Below are 18,194 nucleotides of genomic sequence, written 5' to 3' on the forward strand. Positions count from 1 at the left end.
AAGGCTATGCCATTAATAAAAACTATCCAAAACGTCACAAACCGAACTGAATCTAATGTATTTCCCTTCCTATTTATTTTACATATATTGTGGAATGTATAGGTTTAAAGATTATTAAACGATCCACATTTTTAACGTCTAACGTAGGCTATATACCGTACATGAAGCAGAATAATGAACCAGAATTCTTCCAGAATTTGACCAGTGACGATGACTACCACTTATATGGTTGCACACTAAAACAAGGACTCGCCCTCTAACCATTTTTGAGCATATTTGAAATAATTTGTGTTGACTCATTCACTAAAAAAAAAATATAGAAAAGTGTTTATTCTGCATCCTTGCTTTGTTCTAAAAGAGAAGCAGCTGTCTCTTAAAAAATACATTCCCATACAACTAAACCTCATTCTCAATTCCGTTTCGAGATCGATTCTCCCGAATTACATTTGTTTCAACTCATCCTCGATCGGACCTGTGGAAGGTTATGAAACGGTCGCAGTTTGTAACATGTAGCTAACTTAAGTAGCATACATGAATTCACTTTTGGTTCCTGACTTGTTTATGAACGTAGACTCTTAAGACGTACAGAAGATGTTGTTTCCTGCTGTATATCCACATCTTTCAATAAAAAAACGTAAAAAAAAAACCAAAGTAATGGGAACGTAGTGTAGCAGGAGGAGGTTATTGGTAACTACCTGGCGCTCTCTTCATCAATCACTGCCGCAGGGCGTTCTATAAAAACGGGTAGGAGTCCTCTTGGCTGCCTCTTGCTCTTTGGTGACGGAGGTGCGCCGTAGGCCTACTTCCGGGTCGCTCACTCCGTGTTTACGTCTCGCTGCTGCGGCACAGGTGAGGTAGCGGCTGTGCTGTCTGCGCACTCATTTTTCTGTTATCTGCTGCTGTTATGTTTACCATTTACTGTATGCTCGTTGATGTCTTTTTTTTCAACGCGTGCCGATCGCGGGTCATACCTGTAATTAGTTGCCCTCCTCTGGGTGCAGAAATGTTTGGCTGGACACGTGTTAATGAGCTGTTCTGTCACAGATAATTGCCGTGCTGCATATGCACGCTATAAGCTCGCTGTGGCAGCAAACACGGTCCTGTCCTGTTATTAGTGTCCTGAGGAGTGTCCCGGGACAGTCGGACACCGTCCTGTGACACCCAGACGCTGTCCTGTGACTCCCATGACCGTCCCGGGACAGTCATGGGAGTCACAGGACAGTGTCCCGGGACAGTGTCCGACTGTCCCGGGACACTCCTCAGGACACTACTAACAGGACAGGACAGTTTTTTTTTTTTTGCTGCCACTGCTGCTGTCTTTCTGGTCGAAACAAAGGCTGCTTGATCAGTAAGTAGGCCAGATGGTGCAGGTTTTATTTATTGGGAACGGAGCATGAGGAACCTATTGTTGTAAGGATTATTATTCTGCTGTGAGATAGCATTTTTTTTTTTTGAAGGGCTGAGGATGCTTCAACTCATCAAAATTGGCACTAATGTTAGACCTGGTGAAAATTGCAAAGTTCTGTAGTGATTGGGCTCGGACGTGGCCAGCAGGCTCCATAGCGCCCCCATCGCATGCCATGGTTCAGATAAAGTTCTTTGTTCACAAAATTTGGTAGGACCATTGTACTAATCTTGAGGAACACATATCATTTTTGTGCGTTCATTTTACGAACACACGTTTGAGGACTTTAGGATTCACTTAAATTCTCCAAATTTTGCAGCCAGCCATGTTTGATCTGATATCGCATTTAGGCTTGGACGTGGCACGGTGGCTCTATATCGCCCCCTAATTAGTTTTAGCCTTTGACCGCATTTGTGACCTGTGAGCATTGCGAGACTGTACAGCGATTTGGTTCATGGGTGTTAAGCAGGCTCCATAGCGCATAGTTGCTCTGATATTCACGACATTTGGTACACACATTGCGCTCATCATTTTAGGCATATTTCCAATTTACTTTCATTAGCCCCGCCCAACCTGAAGTCGGCCATTTTAAACTGTATGCGGATTTTTTATGCACATTCTGTCGAACTCCTCCTAGGGGGTTTATCTGATTTTTGTCTTGTTTTTTGTTGATCTAATCCTGACTGATGTGACCTTTTAAATTGCGAAGCAATTTTTAATAGCTCGAACGGTGATAGTTTGTTTTTGATCATAAGTACATTGGTTTTCTTTCTTTCCGTTGTGAGTGAACCCCCTTAATCGAGGGTGTCCTTTTTGTGCCAGTGTTGAGTTGCTGAGAGCCGAAGGTGGTGGTGCTGGTGTCCGGGTGGTGGTATCCCCTTCCTGGGTGCTGTGCTGTCTACCCCAATTTCTATTGCTTTGTTCACTGTTGTGTGAGTGTGTGTTCACGGGTGACTCTCCCTGGGATCCATCACTACCCTCGTGACCCCCTTCTTCTCCACTGGTAAGCCTCAGCAACGAGTTTCCCCTTCCCGTAGGTATGAATGTGTGTGTTTTTTTGTTTTTTTAATATATATATATATATCTATCTCTATCTCTATATATATATCTATATATATATATATCTATATATATCTATATATATATATATCTATATCTATCTCTATACTATATATATATATATCTATCTCTATATCTATATATATATATCTATCTCTATATATATATATATATATATATATATATATATATATATATATATATATATATATATATAATATATATATATATATATATATATATATCTATATATATATATATATATATATATATATATATATATATCTATATATATATCTATATATATATATATATATATATATATATATATATATATATATATATATATATATATATATATATATATATATATATATATCAGAGCACATGGGGCAACAAGCACACGTTAACACATTTTAAATGTTTAATGCCTTATCGCGCTGATGTGACCGAGCCCGACCCGAACATCATTTCTAAATATCTGTCCGAACCGGGCCGGGCTGGTATCCATCCTCTAGCGTGTTGCGCCCCAACACGCGGACGCCCCCCCCTCTCATGCTGCAACAGTAGTTTTTAGGAGACGGGGCTGGAAGAGACAGAAACACTGTACGTGATAACTTTAAACGCCTGCATTCACACTGATGCTGTCTTGTGTTAAGTTGGTTTCTGAGATGCAGCCTCAAGGCATCAAACGAGTTGTTGCTTAACAAATTCAAAACTTTTTTTTTGTTTTTTAACCATGAATACATGAAATACGTGTTATTACTTATTATATACCTTAATGTTTTAATCAGCAGCTACAAAGTCACACTTTTTAACACTCAAATGTCCATAGAATGTAAGCCAGATAACAGATCAGTATTTTTCAGTCATTAGAGGAAATGCAAACTGCAGTGGATGTTGAAGTGTGATGTTTTAAAGGTCTCGGAGTAGATGTTTTATGGTTGAAATACATATGTTGTCAGTGAGGAATCTAGCTAGCTTGCAGTTAACGTTCCCGGGGCAAGACAAGACCCAGAGAGGTGGTAGGTAGTGAATTTTGCTCAGAATCTGACAAATATTGCACATTGTGCCATTATACTAGTGCATTGTTTAAAAAAACAAAAGCTCCGTCTAAAATGTTACTTTGCAGATGACCGCTCGTACAACTCCCTATCTTTTTTTCTTTTTTTAAACGATACAAATGAGAGCGACTGACTCACAGCTTTTATTACTGAAGGTAGCCGATGACAGCCTCATGTTTCATAAATGAGTCCTGGCATGAGTGTTGGGACCCATCAGGTATTTCTTGATATCAGGCCAACGGCAGTCAAGCCTGTCCTTGCTTGAGCCTCCAGGCCATTGGATAGCATAACAGAAACAGTGCATGCAGTGTGTGTGTGGGTTAGCCCAAAGAGAAGCAGGAGAAGAGCCACAATAGAGCGGAGATATAGGAGTGAAGAAAGGAAATAAGGATGGCGCAGAAGGCGGTGGATTTTGTGTGAGTCAAATCAGGAGGAATTCTCGATGGTTGCCAGCTCTTGAGACACACACACACACACACACACACTTACACACTTAAGTGTTCCAGTGTCACATTATGCATGGTTCAATATTAAAATGCGTATTACATCAAAATATTCTGAAAATAATCAGCTACCAGTCCTTCAAACATCTTACACAGATGATGTTTGGAGGATTTGGTGTTTGCAAGAAGGATCTGATAGTAACTGTGTGTGTGTGTGTGTGTGTGTGTGCCTGAAGGCTGACATCTGGGTGCCATGTTGATGATTGTTTTCTGGTTAACAGAAATGTGCATGTTGAGAATGCCACATTCCCACAGCTCTTATCCTAGCAATGGTAAAACTATTAACTTAACAATTGCAATAGCATGACTTTCTGCAAACTCGTTAGTGGCTGCAGATGTTTAATGATTCAAAAAAAGGTAAAAAGAAAAATAACCATTTCAAGTTATCATTCTTTCTCTTCATATATTTTAAACGCAGGAGGCAATTTGTAGTGTATTACACAGCATTTGTTATCGAATTGACATGTTGCAGAATAAAGTTGTGTATTTGTCTTGCAAAATTGCAAATCATATCACAACCTCAAGCGTCTCATAAAACGTATTTTGGCAAAGCCTTATACTTGTACTGAACAGTCCATTTTCTTTAAAAGGGTACTCCATATAATCACGATATAGTTCACGACCCATTCTGGCCACTTCTGTGACATGAGGTTAAAAAGCTCTTTTTAAGCTTGTTTAGGAGAAGGCCCCCTCCTGTGTGCCCAGCTCCGTGGGAGAAAAGTGTCCTTCAGCTCCTGTGGTGAGGAGGTGCCGTATTCTCTTCACCAGAAAGCACTGGGCAGAGGCCCTGTAGTCACAGACAGAGAGTCGCGGGAGATGGGTTTGGAGTAAAACCACGTCCTCTGGGAACAGGGTGTCAGCAGGGATTGCGGTTTCTGTCCTGGGCCACACAGAACCACAAGGCCACCGCAGAGACCTGACTTTCCACTGGATCACAGGGCCCAGGCCCCTCTGGCCTCTCTGTGGATATCCAGTTACTAATCTACCGGCCCTGACCAGTACCCAGTCAAATGGCGCTGCCCGCCCAGCAAGCAGACTGGGCTTGGCCCTGCGACACAGAGACCATAGTAAATCCAGCCCAGCTGGCTGCTCTTGGGAAAAGGGGGGGAAAAAAAAGGATGCAGGAATGGATGGAGGGAGAGCAATTTAAAAGGGTGGTCAGGACAGAGAGAGCAGTGTGGTCGAGCGTGGTCACTCAACAGCTGTGGCTTGGGAAGATTCTCTCTTCTGGGAGAATCTGACCCAAAGGAACAAAGGCTTTGTGGTCATGTCGAGCGTGTAACTAAAGGACCGGAAACGCTGACTTTTCAGAGGGAGGAAAAGCCACTCTGGGAGGTTTTGGTCGTTTATGGCGTAACCATGTCATCAAGCATCAAAAATGGTACTCATCTCAAAACAGAAATGACAACTTATGGTTGCTATAATTGCTCCCTTGTATCCAGAAAATTCCTTAGAATTCATTGTTTGACAATGACAGTTTCCTCTGAACTCTTGCAAACTATAAGACTGATGAGTAAACGGACATGACTGACACCTTATATAGGGGCATCTCAGTTCCCTTATTAGATAGCTCTTCAGCTGAACCAGTTTGTTCTGGCCCTCAATCATGAAGGCCATCTCAAAGCTCTTATTCCTGCCCCAAGAAGGGATGAGCGAGGATACACAAGAGCAGCCTTCCTGGAAGCCTTGCCAACGCCACCCATACAACTGACCAATTCATGTGATGCTTCAGAGAAAAGGACATCTCATCCCTTCAATTTCTTGTTATCTCTATGCTTCCTTGGGACGGACTAAGATGTGCGGAGTCAAGAATGCAATTTAGAAGAACTGAGATGTACCTCATGTGAGCCACCAGACACAGGTGATAATGTGGGTCATAAGAGCACAAGCCCATCTTAGCTTGCAGGAACAACATGTGCAAAATGTTATGTCCCAATGCGCCTTGCAGTAGCATTGATAGCACGACTCAGGTAGACATGCACACCTAGTAAAGTCATTTTCTATGCACAGCAAACAGTTAAAGCAAACATGCCAGAGCACAGGCCATTGTACATACCCACTTGTCAGATTAAGCTTGGCAGAGTTGATAATTTCCAATAAAGTGGCATCTATAGCATGTCACCCCTGTACTTTGCACAGGAGGAAACCCTATTGACACTAGAGCTAAAAGTAAAGTCTGCACTCACGTGTACCTTGTTGGATCTTTGATAATGTGTTTAGGGTTCTAAGACTGAAATTCTGTGATAACAGCCATATTTGCAGTCAAATGAAACCCTTCACCCATTTGGCATTTCATTTTGAGTGCAACTTGAGTAAACATTGAAACCAGGGCAAATGTACAGGTTAAGATTTTATTGACAGCTCTTTACAGATTCACCTGGTAGCCAACCTGAAAGACAAAAGGAAACCATTAATCTCAATCTTAAGATTTCTTTTTACTGTGAAACACAGAACAGTACCTTTTGCATGAGTGTTCTCGGCGCTCCCCGGCGGTGTCGGCCCGGCTGTGAGTAAGAACCTTGTACACCAACTCCACTGTAGGGCTGCTGTTGTCCAGTCGCTGCACCACTCTGACTAGCACTCCCCATACTCGCCTGCCTGACGGTGCGATGTCTATAAGGGATGTTCTTGGTCTGCTGAGTGCTGGGATAGTTGTCCCTTGTGTAGTGAGCATCCTCCCTGCTGTCCCTCCCCTGCTCAAGGCTGTTGCTGGTGTAAGTATATGTGCCTGGAGGATACTGGCCATTCAGGAACATGTAGTCATAGGAAGGGTAAGGATAGGAGACCAGGCCTGATGGCACAGGTCCTCCATTAAAGCCTTGTGAAGGCTGTGCAGCATAGACAAAACGAGGTGGTGGCATGGAACCTTGCGCTTCGCTCTCAGATTCGGAGTTGCCTTGCTCGAAGCTTTTCTGTTCCTGGAAAAGTTCCCCTGCCTGGTACTGTGGAAGAAGATAGTCAGGCTGGATCACAAAGTTAAGGCCAAGTGGTCGAAGGGCAGGTCCACTGGCAGCAAACTGCTGAGTGCTAGGTCCTGTGGATGCTCCAGCAGAAAATGGACTGGGAGGTGCAACAGCCCAGGAAATGCCTAGGAAAAGTAGTACAATTTATGTTAGCAAGTAGAATTCAAGGCAATGAATTTAACAGCAAGGTTCCTTTACTAAACATAGGCACTCACTACCCACATCAGTTCAGACATTCCAACAGCTCAAGTTTAGCTAGTTCAGTTAAGTCACATTAGCATTAGTTACCTTGTTTAGAGGCAGGGTCTGCAGAGGAGCCTTGAGCATATCCTGGAGGTGCAACAAAATAGTTGGACTGAGCTGGATTTGAGACAGTTTGAGAGGCAGACCAAGAACCAGAAGGGGCAAATCCACCAAAAGGAACCATCCAGTTAGAGCCAGCAGAAACTGTAGGTAGTAGAGATGGTCATCAGGAGAGGCTTTTAAAACAATTATACTACTTAAGTGTACAGCAGTGATACTTTACCTTGCTGCATAGGGTAGCTGTAACTCAAACCAGTCAGCAAAACAAGGAGCAAAGTCCTATTGAAAAGCAGACAAAGCATAAGTACAACTGCTTAACAGAAATCAGTCAAAACATCACAAACAAACTGTTGCTCACCCAGCAGTACACCAAACAGCCATCATGTTGAATAAACAGCTCAGGTACCACTGTGATCCTGTGAAAGGTTTATAAGTGCTACAGGTGACCTGCCCTGACCAATCAGAACATAGCCAGTTAACGACTCACAGCTGCGAGCAATTGGATCCTGATTAAGGTGGATCCAGTTGACTTATTTTCTTCAAATGTTATGTTGCACATTGCTACATTAGGCGCTTTAGATTACAATCCTTACACAACACACAACCTCCTTAGTTTTTGTTTCTGCGTTCCTTGTTATTCTGGTGTTTCTCTTTTTCATTTAGTAATCTCATTGAACATGCCCAAGCAGGATCCATACACACACTTCTGTATTTCTGAATGGTTAGAAATGACTTACTTTTTGAAATATATATATATATATATATATATATATATATATATATATATATATATATATATATATAGCCTGCCCATACTGTAATACAGTTATTGAGGTAGATCATTTTAATACATATTTTAGTAAATCTTTGATTTTATTGTTTAGCAGTTATTTTTCAAGTTTTAGTTTGTTAAAATGATTTTTTTTTTTTTAAATATGGCAGAATGTTTTTTCACAGGGAGGAAAAACACTAATTATTTGGTGGGAGGTTTTAGTCAGAACAGAAATGACAATGGTCGCTATAATTGCCTCCCTATACATTCAAAAAAAAAAAACCTTTAACTGTAGGAAAACTAGAATCCATTGTTTGACAGTTTGACATTAGAGTTTTCTTTAAACTCGTCTGCATTTGAAACCCCCCCCCTTCTTACAACACGATTTTAAAAAAAACGGTCCCCTAAAACAACTCCGTGGGTTGGGACTTCACAAGCCCTCCTTAACACTGGCCGTCATCTCGCCATGGAGACACAGTCAAGCAAAACATTTATGTATCTTTGCACTGCGGCCACACCCTCGCCATCTGCGTATTTACGTCTGCTGCTGCTTTCAGTCTCTTCTTCACTTGCTCCGACTGTCATAACCTCACTTGTATCTATTTTCATTTCTCAGTCCTTTGTTCTCCGTTTCCTCTCCCTCGCCTGCTTCTACTTGATTGATTCCTTCCAGGTAAACTCTCCTCCTCATAGCTCCTTCGCCCTCCCTTTTTGCACTTCACCTTCCCTCTCTTTTTATTTCACAGACAAACTCTTTTCTCTTTTTCCTCTGTCCCACTGTCAGCGTAATTCCATTGCTATCAGACCTCCCAGAGGGGCCCAGACACAGGTACATAGCTACTGCGGTGGGGAAGCTTCTCTGCTGTCGGCTTCCTGACGCCTGACCTGCCCGTACACACACATACACACACACACACACACACACACACACACACACACACAAACGCACACCTCGCCTCAGGGGGGTCAGTGTCATTGTTGGCATTGGGCACATGCTCGTCGTGGTGCAATATTAAATCTTCTCATTTGATTTGGACTGTAATTATGTCGTAAAAACAAACTGGCTGTGAAGCCGTGGCCCGCCAGTGTGATCTACTTTCATCAAGTGCAGACTGGCTTAATTATAGAGTGCGCCATACACCCATCTTTCACTGGGCAGCTTTTCCTGCTGCTTCTTTAAGCCATCACATTCTTTTATTGTACGTTAATCACAAGGCAATTGGGTCGTTTGCTCTTGCTGGGGGTAGATTTAAAACACTGGTCTGTACACATCCTCCGAAATTCTGGAACAAAAAAAAAAGTCAAGAGTTAAGCAGTTGTACATGGTAATGGAATCTGATGCCTTCTCTATTTCTGCGGTGTACTTAATGATATGGTTTTCATACCACAAAGGTATTCAAATGTGAGGAATTTCTGCTGAGAATAAAGGATCTGCTGTTCTTTGTGCACATCAAATTGAGTGTGTGAGGTTAGACAGATAAATGAGTAAATTTGACAATAAATGACCAAATCTCATCAAAGAAAATCACACTGATGTGAACGACTGTAAATAAAACTTAGATCTTTCCCCCCATGGGATTTTATTTCTGTTTCATTATCTTAAGAGGGAGCCATAAAACACTTGAAGGAATCACACTCAAGTATGAAGATCTATGAATTTTATGAGCAAATTATTTCCTCATATAGCCGCTGCTTTTTCTCTGGGTTTTAGAGCCAGACATCTGAAATACATGTTTGTTTAGGCCTGTATGTGCCACATGGTTAAGTCAAACCAGATTCCACCTTCACACCAACTCGCACAGGAGGACGCCAGATGCCAAATCGCAACATATGGCAAAATGTGTATTCATTTTTTTGTTGTTGCTGCGCTTCATGCGATATTTTTTGGAGCACTGCTTCAGATCACTCAAACGATTAAATGATTTGCCCTGTCTTTTACGTCTCAAACTGATCTTAGATTTCTGTGAAACTATTTATGGTTATAATGAAGTCAGTTAACATTAAGGACTTATGTTTGATCATTAAAATAATGAAAAATAAAGACCTTCCCACTCAGGAAAATCACAAAAGAAATGATAATTGACAAAATCCCGAATCTGGAAGCCCTTTTCTCAAGAGTAAAAACAAAAAAGCTACAATTATAATCCTGATTTCAATGCTCTGTGGCTACCAGTAAGAGACCACTGCAAGGGTTTATGTCAAAGATGAGTGTGTGAGGGAGGGATGAAGGATGGATGGAGCTGTCTGGGGACTGACCCCTTTATGTCTTAATAGTTGAGCTGAAAAAGGGGAGAGACTGTGAAAACTGAAGGGTCACCGAGGGAAAGCTTCCTCGTTTTTGTCCCTCTCCACTGGCCTTTTATGATGGGTTCATCTGTGTTGTGACAGGTGTGTGAAGTGGCCGCCTTACTGGAGGTAATTGCCATTTCTCTCCTGTGGGTCATTGTTTGTCCCTATGCCTGAAAAGACCATTAGAAAAAGAGGATTTTAGGTTGTCACAGTGCCAGGGTTAGAGAAGAAGACTTTGTAATTCTCTTGTTCTCTCAGGAATAAATTGAATAGAAATCACAATTATGAAATATTCAAACTATCCGGAGTGGATCCATTAACAGCGTGGTATGCTGTACATAAACACAGACGGTAAACACACCGTGCTGATGCTGCTGTTCTTTAGCTGGAACAGAACTGCTGTGGCTTCACTGCAGAAACCATTATAGTGCCACCGAGGAGAGTCGTAAAGGTGATTAACAGCCGCTTCTAATTAAAGATCAATGGAGAGTCTTTCCGAGGTGATTTGTTTTATGAATTAGGATGCCCACTGTCCATTAATGACATCAGGCAATGTCACTGTAACAGATTGGGTATTGATTCATCTTTGTTAAAGACACAGCTCCAACCAAACTATAGATCATGACTGCCCCAGACGTTTTTGATTTGTTTATGAATGCCCCCTTTATTCAGTGTGGTTAAAAAAAAAAGTCGGACACCCCTTAACAGTACACTCCACCCCCCTCCCCGACGTGTTGGAAAATGCATGGCTTTTAATTAATGTATACATTGCATCAGAAGATAGATATGTGGCATCTGTTTTTCTAATGCTTGAGCTGAGGTAGTTGACATTACAGATCAGCAATGCATCACAGGGAGTAAAAGGGCCATGAAAGCGCCAAGTTGTACAGTTGATTTCATATGACCAATGGCCATTATTCTAAATACCTACTCAAGGTAATTTTATGCACTTTTAAGGTTCAACTTTAGACACAGACATTTTCACAGTGCACATTTTTTGATTTGTTGTAGCAGGAAAAGCACGAGTAATGATGAATTGATGCACCTAATGATTTAATTTTGTACAATACCAGAGCCCTGGAGCTGGCTCTCCTAAATGGAATAGTATTAAAAAATATATCTTTGTTTGACAAATAAAGGTGCCTGCTTCTTTGAAATGCATATGGTTTTATTATGGGTTCTCTTCAATGAAATGAAAAAGGAGAAATGTTTTCCTAAAGCATCAAAGCTTTGCCTAGATTGGCAATTAAACCTTTGGTAACATGTTGTGTCCTAAGATACACTTATAATTTCATGTTTGGGCAGTTCTTATAACCGGGCATTTACAATCTTGTGTCTAACATCAAGTGTAGATAAAGGCAGACCAAATCTTGACCTACATGTAGTATCTGAAAGACTGGAAAATTATTGTCAGACTTTGAAAATATTCTGGTTACTGCGAAGCCAACGAGTCCTCCAAACTCTACGACCACATTGGTAGTTGATTCCTACCCTCTAATACGACCCCTAACACCAGGAACACACCGCAGGCGTAAGCGTATAGCAGCGTAGCACAGCTATTTGTATTTTGGCGCCCATGTTATCCAATCTGTCCGGCCTCACCGGGCGCGCGTAGCATCCTCATAGCGTCCGCCCGCACACTGCAGCGATAGTTTCGGCCTCTCCTCTGTTTTTTTATGTGATACGCGAGCATACGTGTCAAGCCAGGCAGGTAATCACATACAGGAAGACCCCAGTGCAGCCGGATTCTTTACAAAAATGAAGCACATTTCGAAATAAAAAACATAGGTTCATGGTGTTTATGGCTGTCTTGACTTCTCACAGCGAGACAGGTGCTCAGGGACACGGAGAGAGAGACCGATGGACAGACAGAGAGAGAGCGAGAGAGACACACACACACACACACACACACACACACACACACACACACACACACACACACACACACACACACACACACGCTACAATTGCCAGTTTTCCCCACTCATCCTGTCTCTTTCTATCGGAGAGAGAGAGAGAGAGAGAGAGAGAGAGAGAGAGAGAGAGAGAGAGAGAGAGAGAGAGAGAGAGAGAGAGAGAGAGAGAGAGAGAGAGAGAGAGAGAGAGAGAGAGAGAGAGAGAGAGAGAGAGAGAGAGAGAGAGAGAGAGAGAGAGAGAGAGAGAGAGAGAGAGAGAGAGAGAGAGAGAGAGAGAGAGAGAGAGAGAGAGAGAGAGACAGAGAGACAGAGAGACAGAGAGACAGAGACAGAGAGACAGAGAGACAGACAGAAGAGAGACAGACAGACAGACAGACAGACAGACAGACAGACAGACAGACAGACAGACAGACAGACAGACAGACAGACAGACAGACAGACAGACAGACAGAGAGAGACAGAGAGCCGATGTGTTTCCGGTGTTAAGAGTGTGTCATAAATTAGCACCCCTAGTGGTGGCAGCTCATACCTAAACGCAACGGTCACAGTTTTAAACACCTCATTAACGTTGTAAAATGGTCGCAGTGGGGTTAGGTTTAGGCACAAAAACTACTTGGTTACTTCACTTCCGGTTACACACGTGACGCAGAACGTGACATAGTTCCGTTTGTTCAGTAAAGTTGATAAAACTTGCTATTTACTTTTATTTTCAAACAGGACGCGATGCCTGGTCCTTGGTGTTTGTTTGACCCATCCACCACCCCAACCTACCTTCTTATGCAGAGTTTGTCGCTCTTATACTTCGTCGCCTTACTTCCTGCTTTGCTGCCGTCATAATTACTACAGCTCCTAGAGGGCGCTGCCTAACAATAAAATGTATATATGGGTTGTAATTGCTGCATGAAGAAACGACTTATAGGGTTGTTTTTTTCGGGGAAGTACAGCTATTGGTCTGTCCCGGTGTAGTTCTCAGGCTAGCGTTGAGTAAAAACGTTGTACACCAACTCTGTCGGGCTGGTTTTGTCCAGTCTCTGCACCACCATTAGTGCTTCGTGGGGATGGTCTTGACCTCCTGAGTGCTGGGACGGTAGTTGTCCCTTATGCAGAGAGTGTCTTGCCAGTGGTCCATCCACTGTTCCAACAGCAGAATTTTGACAGGTTAACACATAAGGAAAGATGTAATGTCCTGGCGCAGCCATGAAGCCAAGAGGCCTATTGTGCGGCTCCTCGGGAAGAGTTAACATTAGCCCTCAAAAACATTTTAACTACAAACCTACGTTCAAACCTAAAACTACAGTTATTTGTCACATATAACGAAGAAAACTCTGACCCTACCCATGACCTGAAGAACATATCCTGAAGGAACGGATAAACTGCACAGCTATATGAGAAATCTAAATGTGTTTGATAGTGGCACATCCCTTCATTAACATCTTACCCCTCTATACCCAGCTTGAGACTGTGCCAAATGTGCCGTGGTTCTGCATTGTGACAATTTCCGGCACTTCAGATGTGTATTTCCTGGCTTTCTAATCAGAATGCTATTTTGTATCTCAAAAGGGGCTCCATTCAGCCCAACATTAACAGCCCTCGTCTGTGATAATGTGAAGGCTTCGGGCCATAGGCCACCAGCTGCATCCACTTGTCAGTCTTTGGTACAGATGCCCTGTCTGTCTGCTGTGGCGAATGAAACCCGTGGACTAAATTGGCACTTATTGTGCAGAATGATTTTATGTACGCATTTTAATGTGCCTCATCCAATTCCTTAACATGGTTTAATTATATCTGCTGACAGCCATCTAAAATTTTAAAATGATGTAAATGGAATGCTCCTGTCCCTCTTGTAATTTATGTCTTTGAGTGGCCAGTGTAGACCAAATAGAAAAGGCTATATAGATCTTTGTATCCAACCTGAATACTCTCAGGCAATTTATCTAAATCTGTTGGATTTTCTGTGCATCATATTAGTTTCTCATACAAATCAAATGAAGAGAACTCAATTATGATGGATCAATAATTCAGCATTCTCAATTATGCTTTGATTGTAAGAAGCAATATCATCCAATCTTATCGCGTGTATAGGTGTTGTTGCTCTGTGGAGCTTTAGCTGATTGTTTATATGAGATTAGAGCTGTGTATCAAGGAAAAGATCAGGCAATGTCACAGAGCCTTGGATAGCCAGCAAGTCACACGTGCACAAACCCACTTCCGCACACACTCAGAGACACTCCCAAATACACACACACACACACACACACACACACACACACACACACACACACACACACACACACACACACACACACACACACACACACACACACACACACTTAATGACACAAACACGTAACATAAAGCCAAATGCTGCCACTAAAATTTGCATGGTGCTCAGTAATGCATTAGTGAACATCACTTGGCAATCTGTTCATACGGGCTTAATTGGATTTTAATACCGCCTCTGATCTTGTTTTCTAATTAACGGCGGTGGCTGGCAACCAAGCAGAACCATGCACCCAGCAACACCTTTGATCCCGGCCATATGGAGTTCCTCCAAGCACGCCGGGGATGTAAAAATCCCTCACCTAGATGTGGGCGAACAACAGGCCCCCGAATCAAAATGGATGGGGTGAGGAAAATGAAGGAGGGTGGAGAATGGAGGAGTGTGGCAAGGGGTGTTGAAAGAAGGAGGGGGAGCGGCACAAGGTGGCGGTGGGGGTGGGCAGTGGCATGTGTCATCCACACATCCCGACGGCATTGTTATTGATTAATTTCTCTCACGATCAGTTGTGATCACAGATACATAAAACATGAGAGGGGGGACCGAATGGCTGTACACCTCATCATCCTCGCTGCCATTCGACACCCTTTCCTTGCAACATGGAAATGTCAATAGCTTTTTTAATCTGTTTACTTCTCCCCTTGTGGCCACTGCTTTATGCTTTTGATGAAGGGCTGCCAACAAATGTGTCCTTTTTCTACCCTTGCTTTTCCTGTTTTGGCAGACAGAGTGTCGGTATTAAACTTTACGTCTGCATAGTCACCCTGACTCTCTCGCTGTTATTTAGTTGTAGGATATCACTTGAAGACCCAGAGCAGTTTTTCTTTTAACTTTAGAGGCGGGATGTGGCATCAGCATGTTGACCAGAGCCACCCTGCAGCCTCAGCACCACAGGTTTTATGTTAGGCAACATATCATAAGTGGAGGCATCTAATTAATTAATCTTAATGGTGCAATCAATGTTGGAGAAATTCTTTCTGGGGGGGGGGGAAAGCTTATGACATTGAATATTTTCAATGTGATATCAAATTAAATATTGGTAACCCTTAGCTTTAACCCTTCTCCTCTGGCCCATATGCATGAATCAGTCAGACAGACAGGGATGTGTAAAAAGTAAAGTAGGTCCTATCAATACACCAGTATGTCATTAAAGAAGTAGTTTGGCATTTTAGGAAATTAGATTATCCTCTTTCTCGGCGAGAGTTAGATGAGAAGATTGATACCACGTTCATGTGTGTACAATAAATATTAAAGCTACAGCCCGCGTCCAGGTAGCTTAGCTTAGCACGAAGACTGGAAACCGCGGGAAACGGCTAGCCTGGCTCGGTCTGAAGGTAGCAAAATCTTCCAACCTGTACCTCTAAAGCTCACTAGTTAACACTATATTTCGCTTGTTTAATCTGTACAAAAACCAAAGTGTACAGGTTGTGGTTTTATTCTATGATTTCTTGGTTAGGAGCAGTTACTTCCTGGAGTCTCTGCAGATTACTTGGCAACCTCACGGTGACAACATAACTCCTGCAGAGTAAACAAATGAGATATACGTGTTAATTAGTGAGCTTTAGAGGTGCTGGTAGGCAGATTGTGTTACCTTTGGAGCCAGGCTAGCTGCTTCCCCGTTTCCAGCCTTTAAGGTAATCTAAGCTAACCAGCTGCTGCCTGTGGCTTCATATTTATCGTAAAGACATGAAAGTGGTATCAATCTTCTGAACTGTTGGAAAGAAAGCGAATAAGCATATTTTCAAAAATGTCACACTATTTCTTTGCGACTGAGTCTGTGTGTTTTTTGGTTTCTATGTCTGACCTTTTGCACTCTGCTTTAGGAAGTTACAGAATGTAGGCTACTCCAGGGCCGTGGACATTTCTGAGCATCCTGTGAGGTAAGAACAGTGTGCACATATATGTGAGGTACAGGCTGTCGAGGCAAAGGAATTCCCTTCGCTGTGATTTAGTGTAGCTCAACAGCGTGATATGTGGTGTTACAGCATATAACATATGGTACGTAGATTGATGCACGTAATGCGGAACCAAATTTTGTATAAGACAAGGACGGTGTGTTTTTGTTGCTCCGCCATTGTATGGTATGTAAATAGAACTACATCCAACACACATTGGACCGCATCAACCGAAGTGTAAAACAAGATGGGCATAGCCTTAATGAAAAAAAAGAAAAAAAAAGAAAAAAAAAAGAACATAGCGGTTGCTTGCTGTCCCCTGCGGTTATGGCGACAGCCTATCTGTCACGTCAAGTCAAGGCAGTTGGACTTGCTGTGCATTCTTGGGGACTAGGCTTTAACAGTTCTACTGACTGGGGGGGGGTCACCAATATTTAACCTCTATGGTTGGTTGAACCTTGACTTCAAGTGAGCGTAATGATAATACACAAGACAATATTGCACTCATCCATGCATGGTGATTTTGTTTAGTTCAGCAAGCTGGCATGTTACTGCTGTCTGACAGAAAGCAGCTCATTAACTATGCATATCAATTAAAAAAAACTGAGCACATGTGACAAATTTCATATCTACGACAGTATGATTGACAACCAGAAGGATGGTGTTATTAAAGGGTGTCACATTTCCCCAATACTGACGGATACAGTGTTTTGCAGAAGTTTACATTAACGCGCCCTATATGAAACAATAACATTAGACCAGGGAATGTGTTGATCATGGCAGCAGGAGCTCTGATTTAAAGAATGTTTAAAGGAGTGATAGAATGCACAACCAAGTTTACCTTGTCATAGTTGAATTATGACAGTTCGTGGGTAAAATAGGCATACATAGTACCTCAAAGTCCCTTTGACACCTCTTTCCAACTGCTGCTGAAAACGGGCGAATCTCAACAAAGCTAAAAGTTGATGTCAACTCCTCAACTCCTCCCTTATTTGGCTCTACCTTCTATCTTTGTAACGCCCCAAAATTTACATAGGCCACTGACTGATCTGGGACCAGTTTGTCTTGTGAATCTAGGTCGCGCAGATCTCAGAAATTGTATACATTGTTCGTCTGCTATTTCATCACTAAATTCACTTCTGAGACTTTTTTTATGCGAGAAATCAACTATGTAGAGGTCAAATATGGGCCGTTTTACGAAAATGTATGGCTAATTGCAAATTTTGGCAAATTGCAAAGTTCAGGAGGTCCGCAGGCGAACGTGACAGCGGCCGGTGCTGCCTGGGTTGCTGCCTCGCTGCCCGGCATGTCCTCCTTCGTAGACCCCGGCCCGCTGTGAGCTAGATGGAGCTCCGTCACAGCCGGCAGCCCGCGGCACTCCACACTCCAAAGTCACTGTTTCTGGGTTATTGGACTACCAAATGCCGAGGCCCTGATGGAGCTCCAGGACCTGCAGCTCGCTGTTCTCCCTCCACTCTTCCTGCTAAATGGCCGGTGTGTGTGAGTGAGAGCGCGGTCAGCGAACTTGTTATGTCCGCAATCTCTTACCACAGGTTCCAGTTAATCTTATAATGGATATATGTGTTGAGTTATTTAAACAAACAATTGGGGAAATAAACGCCTCTTGTCCGCAAGTCTCATTGATAGAGCCCGCGGTGAGCAGGATGGAGCTCTATCAATGAGAGCTAGCTAGCCTCCTCCTAACGAGACCTCTGAAATTCACAAACATGCATTAAATTGTAAGACC

General features: G+C 42.6%; 1 protein-coding gene across 2 annotated transcripts; it reads right to left on the reverse strand.

Annotated features, from left to right (window-relative positions):
- Positions 1–6,363: 6,363 nt before the first annotated feature.
- On the reverse strand, positions 6,364–7,716 carry LOC120546273. 2 transcript variants are annotated; one of them, XM_039781112.1, is made up of 5 exons: positions 7,656–7,716; positions 7,521–7,576; positions 7,283–7,441; positions 6,491–7,119; positions 6,364–6,420 (listed from the first exon to the last, which is right to left on the reverse strand). In XM_039781112.1, the coding sequence occupies exons 1-5, from the start codon at positions 7,679–7,681 to the stop codon at positions 6,397–6,399; spliced, it is 894 nt and encodes a 297-aa protein (XP_039637046.1). In that variant the 5' UTR covers positions 7,682–7,716; the 3' UTR covers positions 6,364–6,396. The 2 variants fall into 2 exon arrangements, with proteins under 2 accessions (XP_039637046.1, XP_039637047.1); XM_039781113.1 differs by lacking the exon at positions 7,283–7,441.
- Between the last annotated feature and the right edge of the window lie 10,478 nt (positions 7,717–18,194).

Source organism: Perca fluviatilis, chromosome 18 (genome assembly GCF_010015445.1).
Source record: "Perca fluviatilis chromosome 18, GENO_Pfluv_1.0, whole genome shotgun sequence".
In the NCBI taxonomy this organism is placed as follows: domain Eukaryota; kingdom Metazoa; phylum Chordata; class Actinopteri; order Perciformes; family Percidae; genus Perca; species Perca fluviatilis.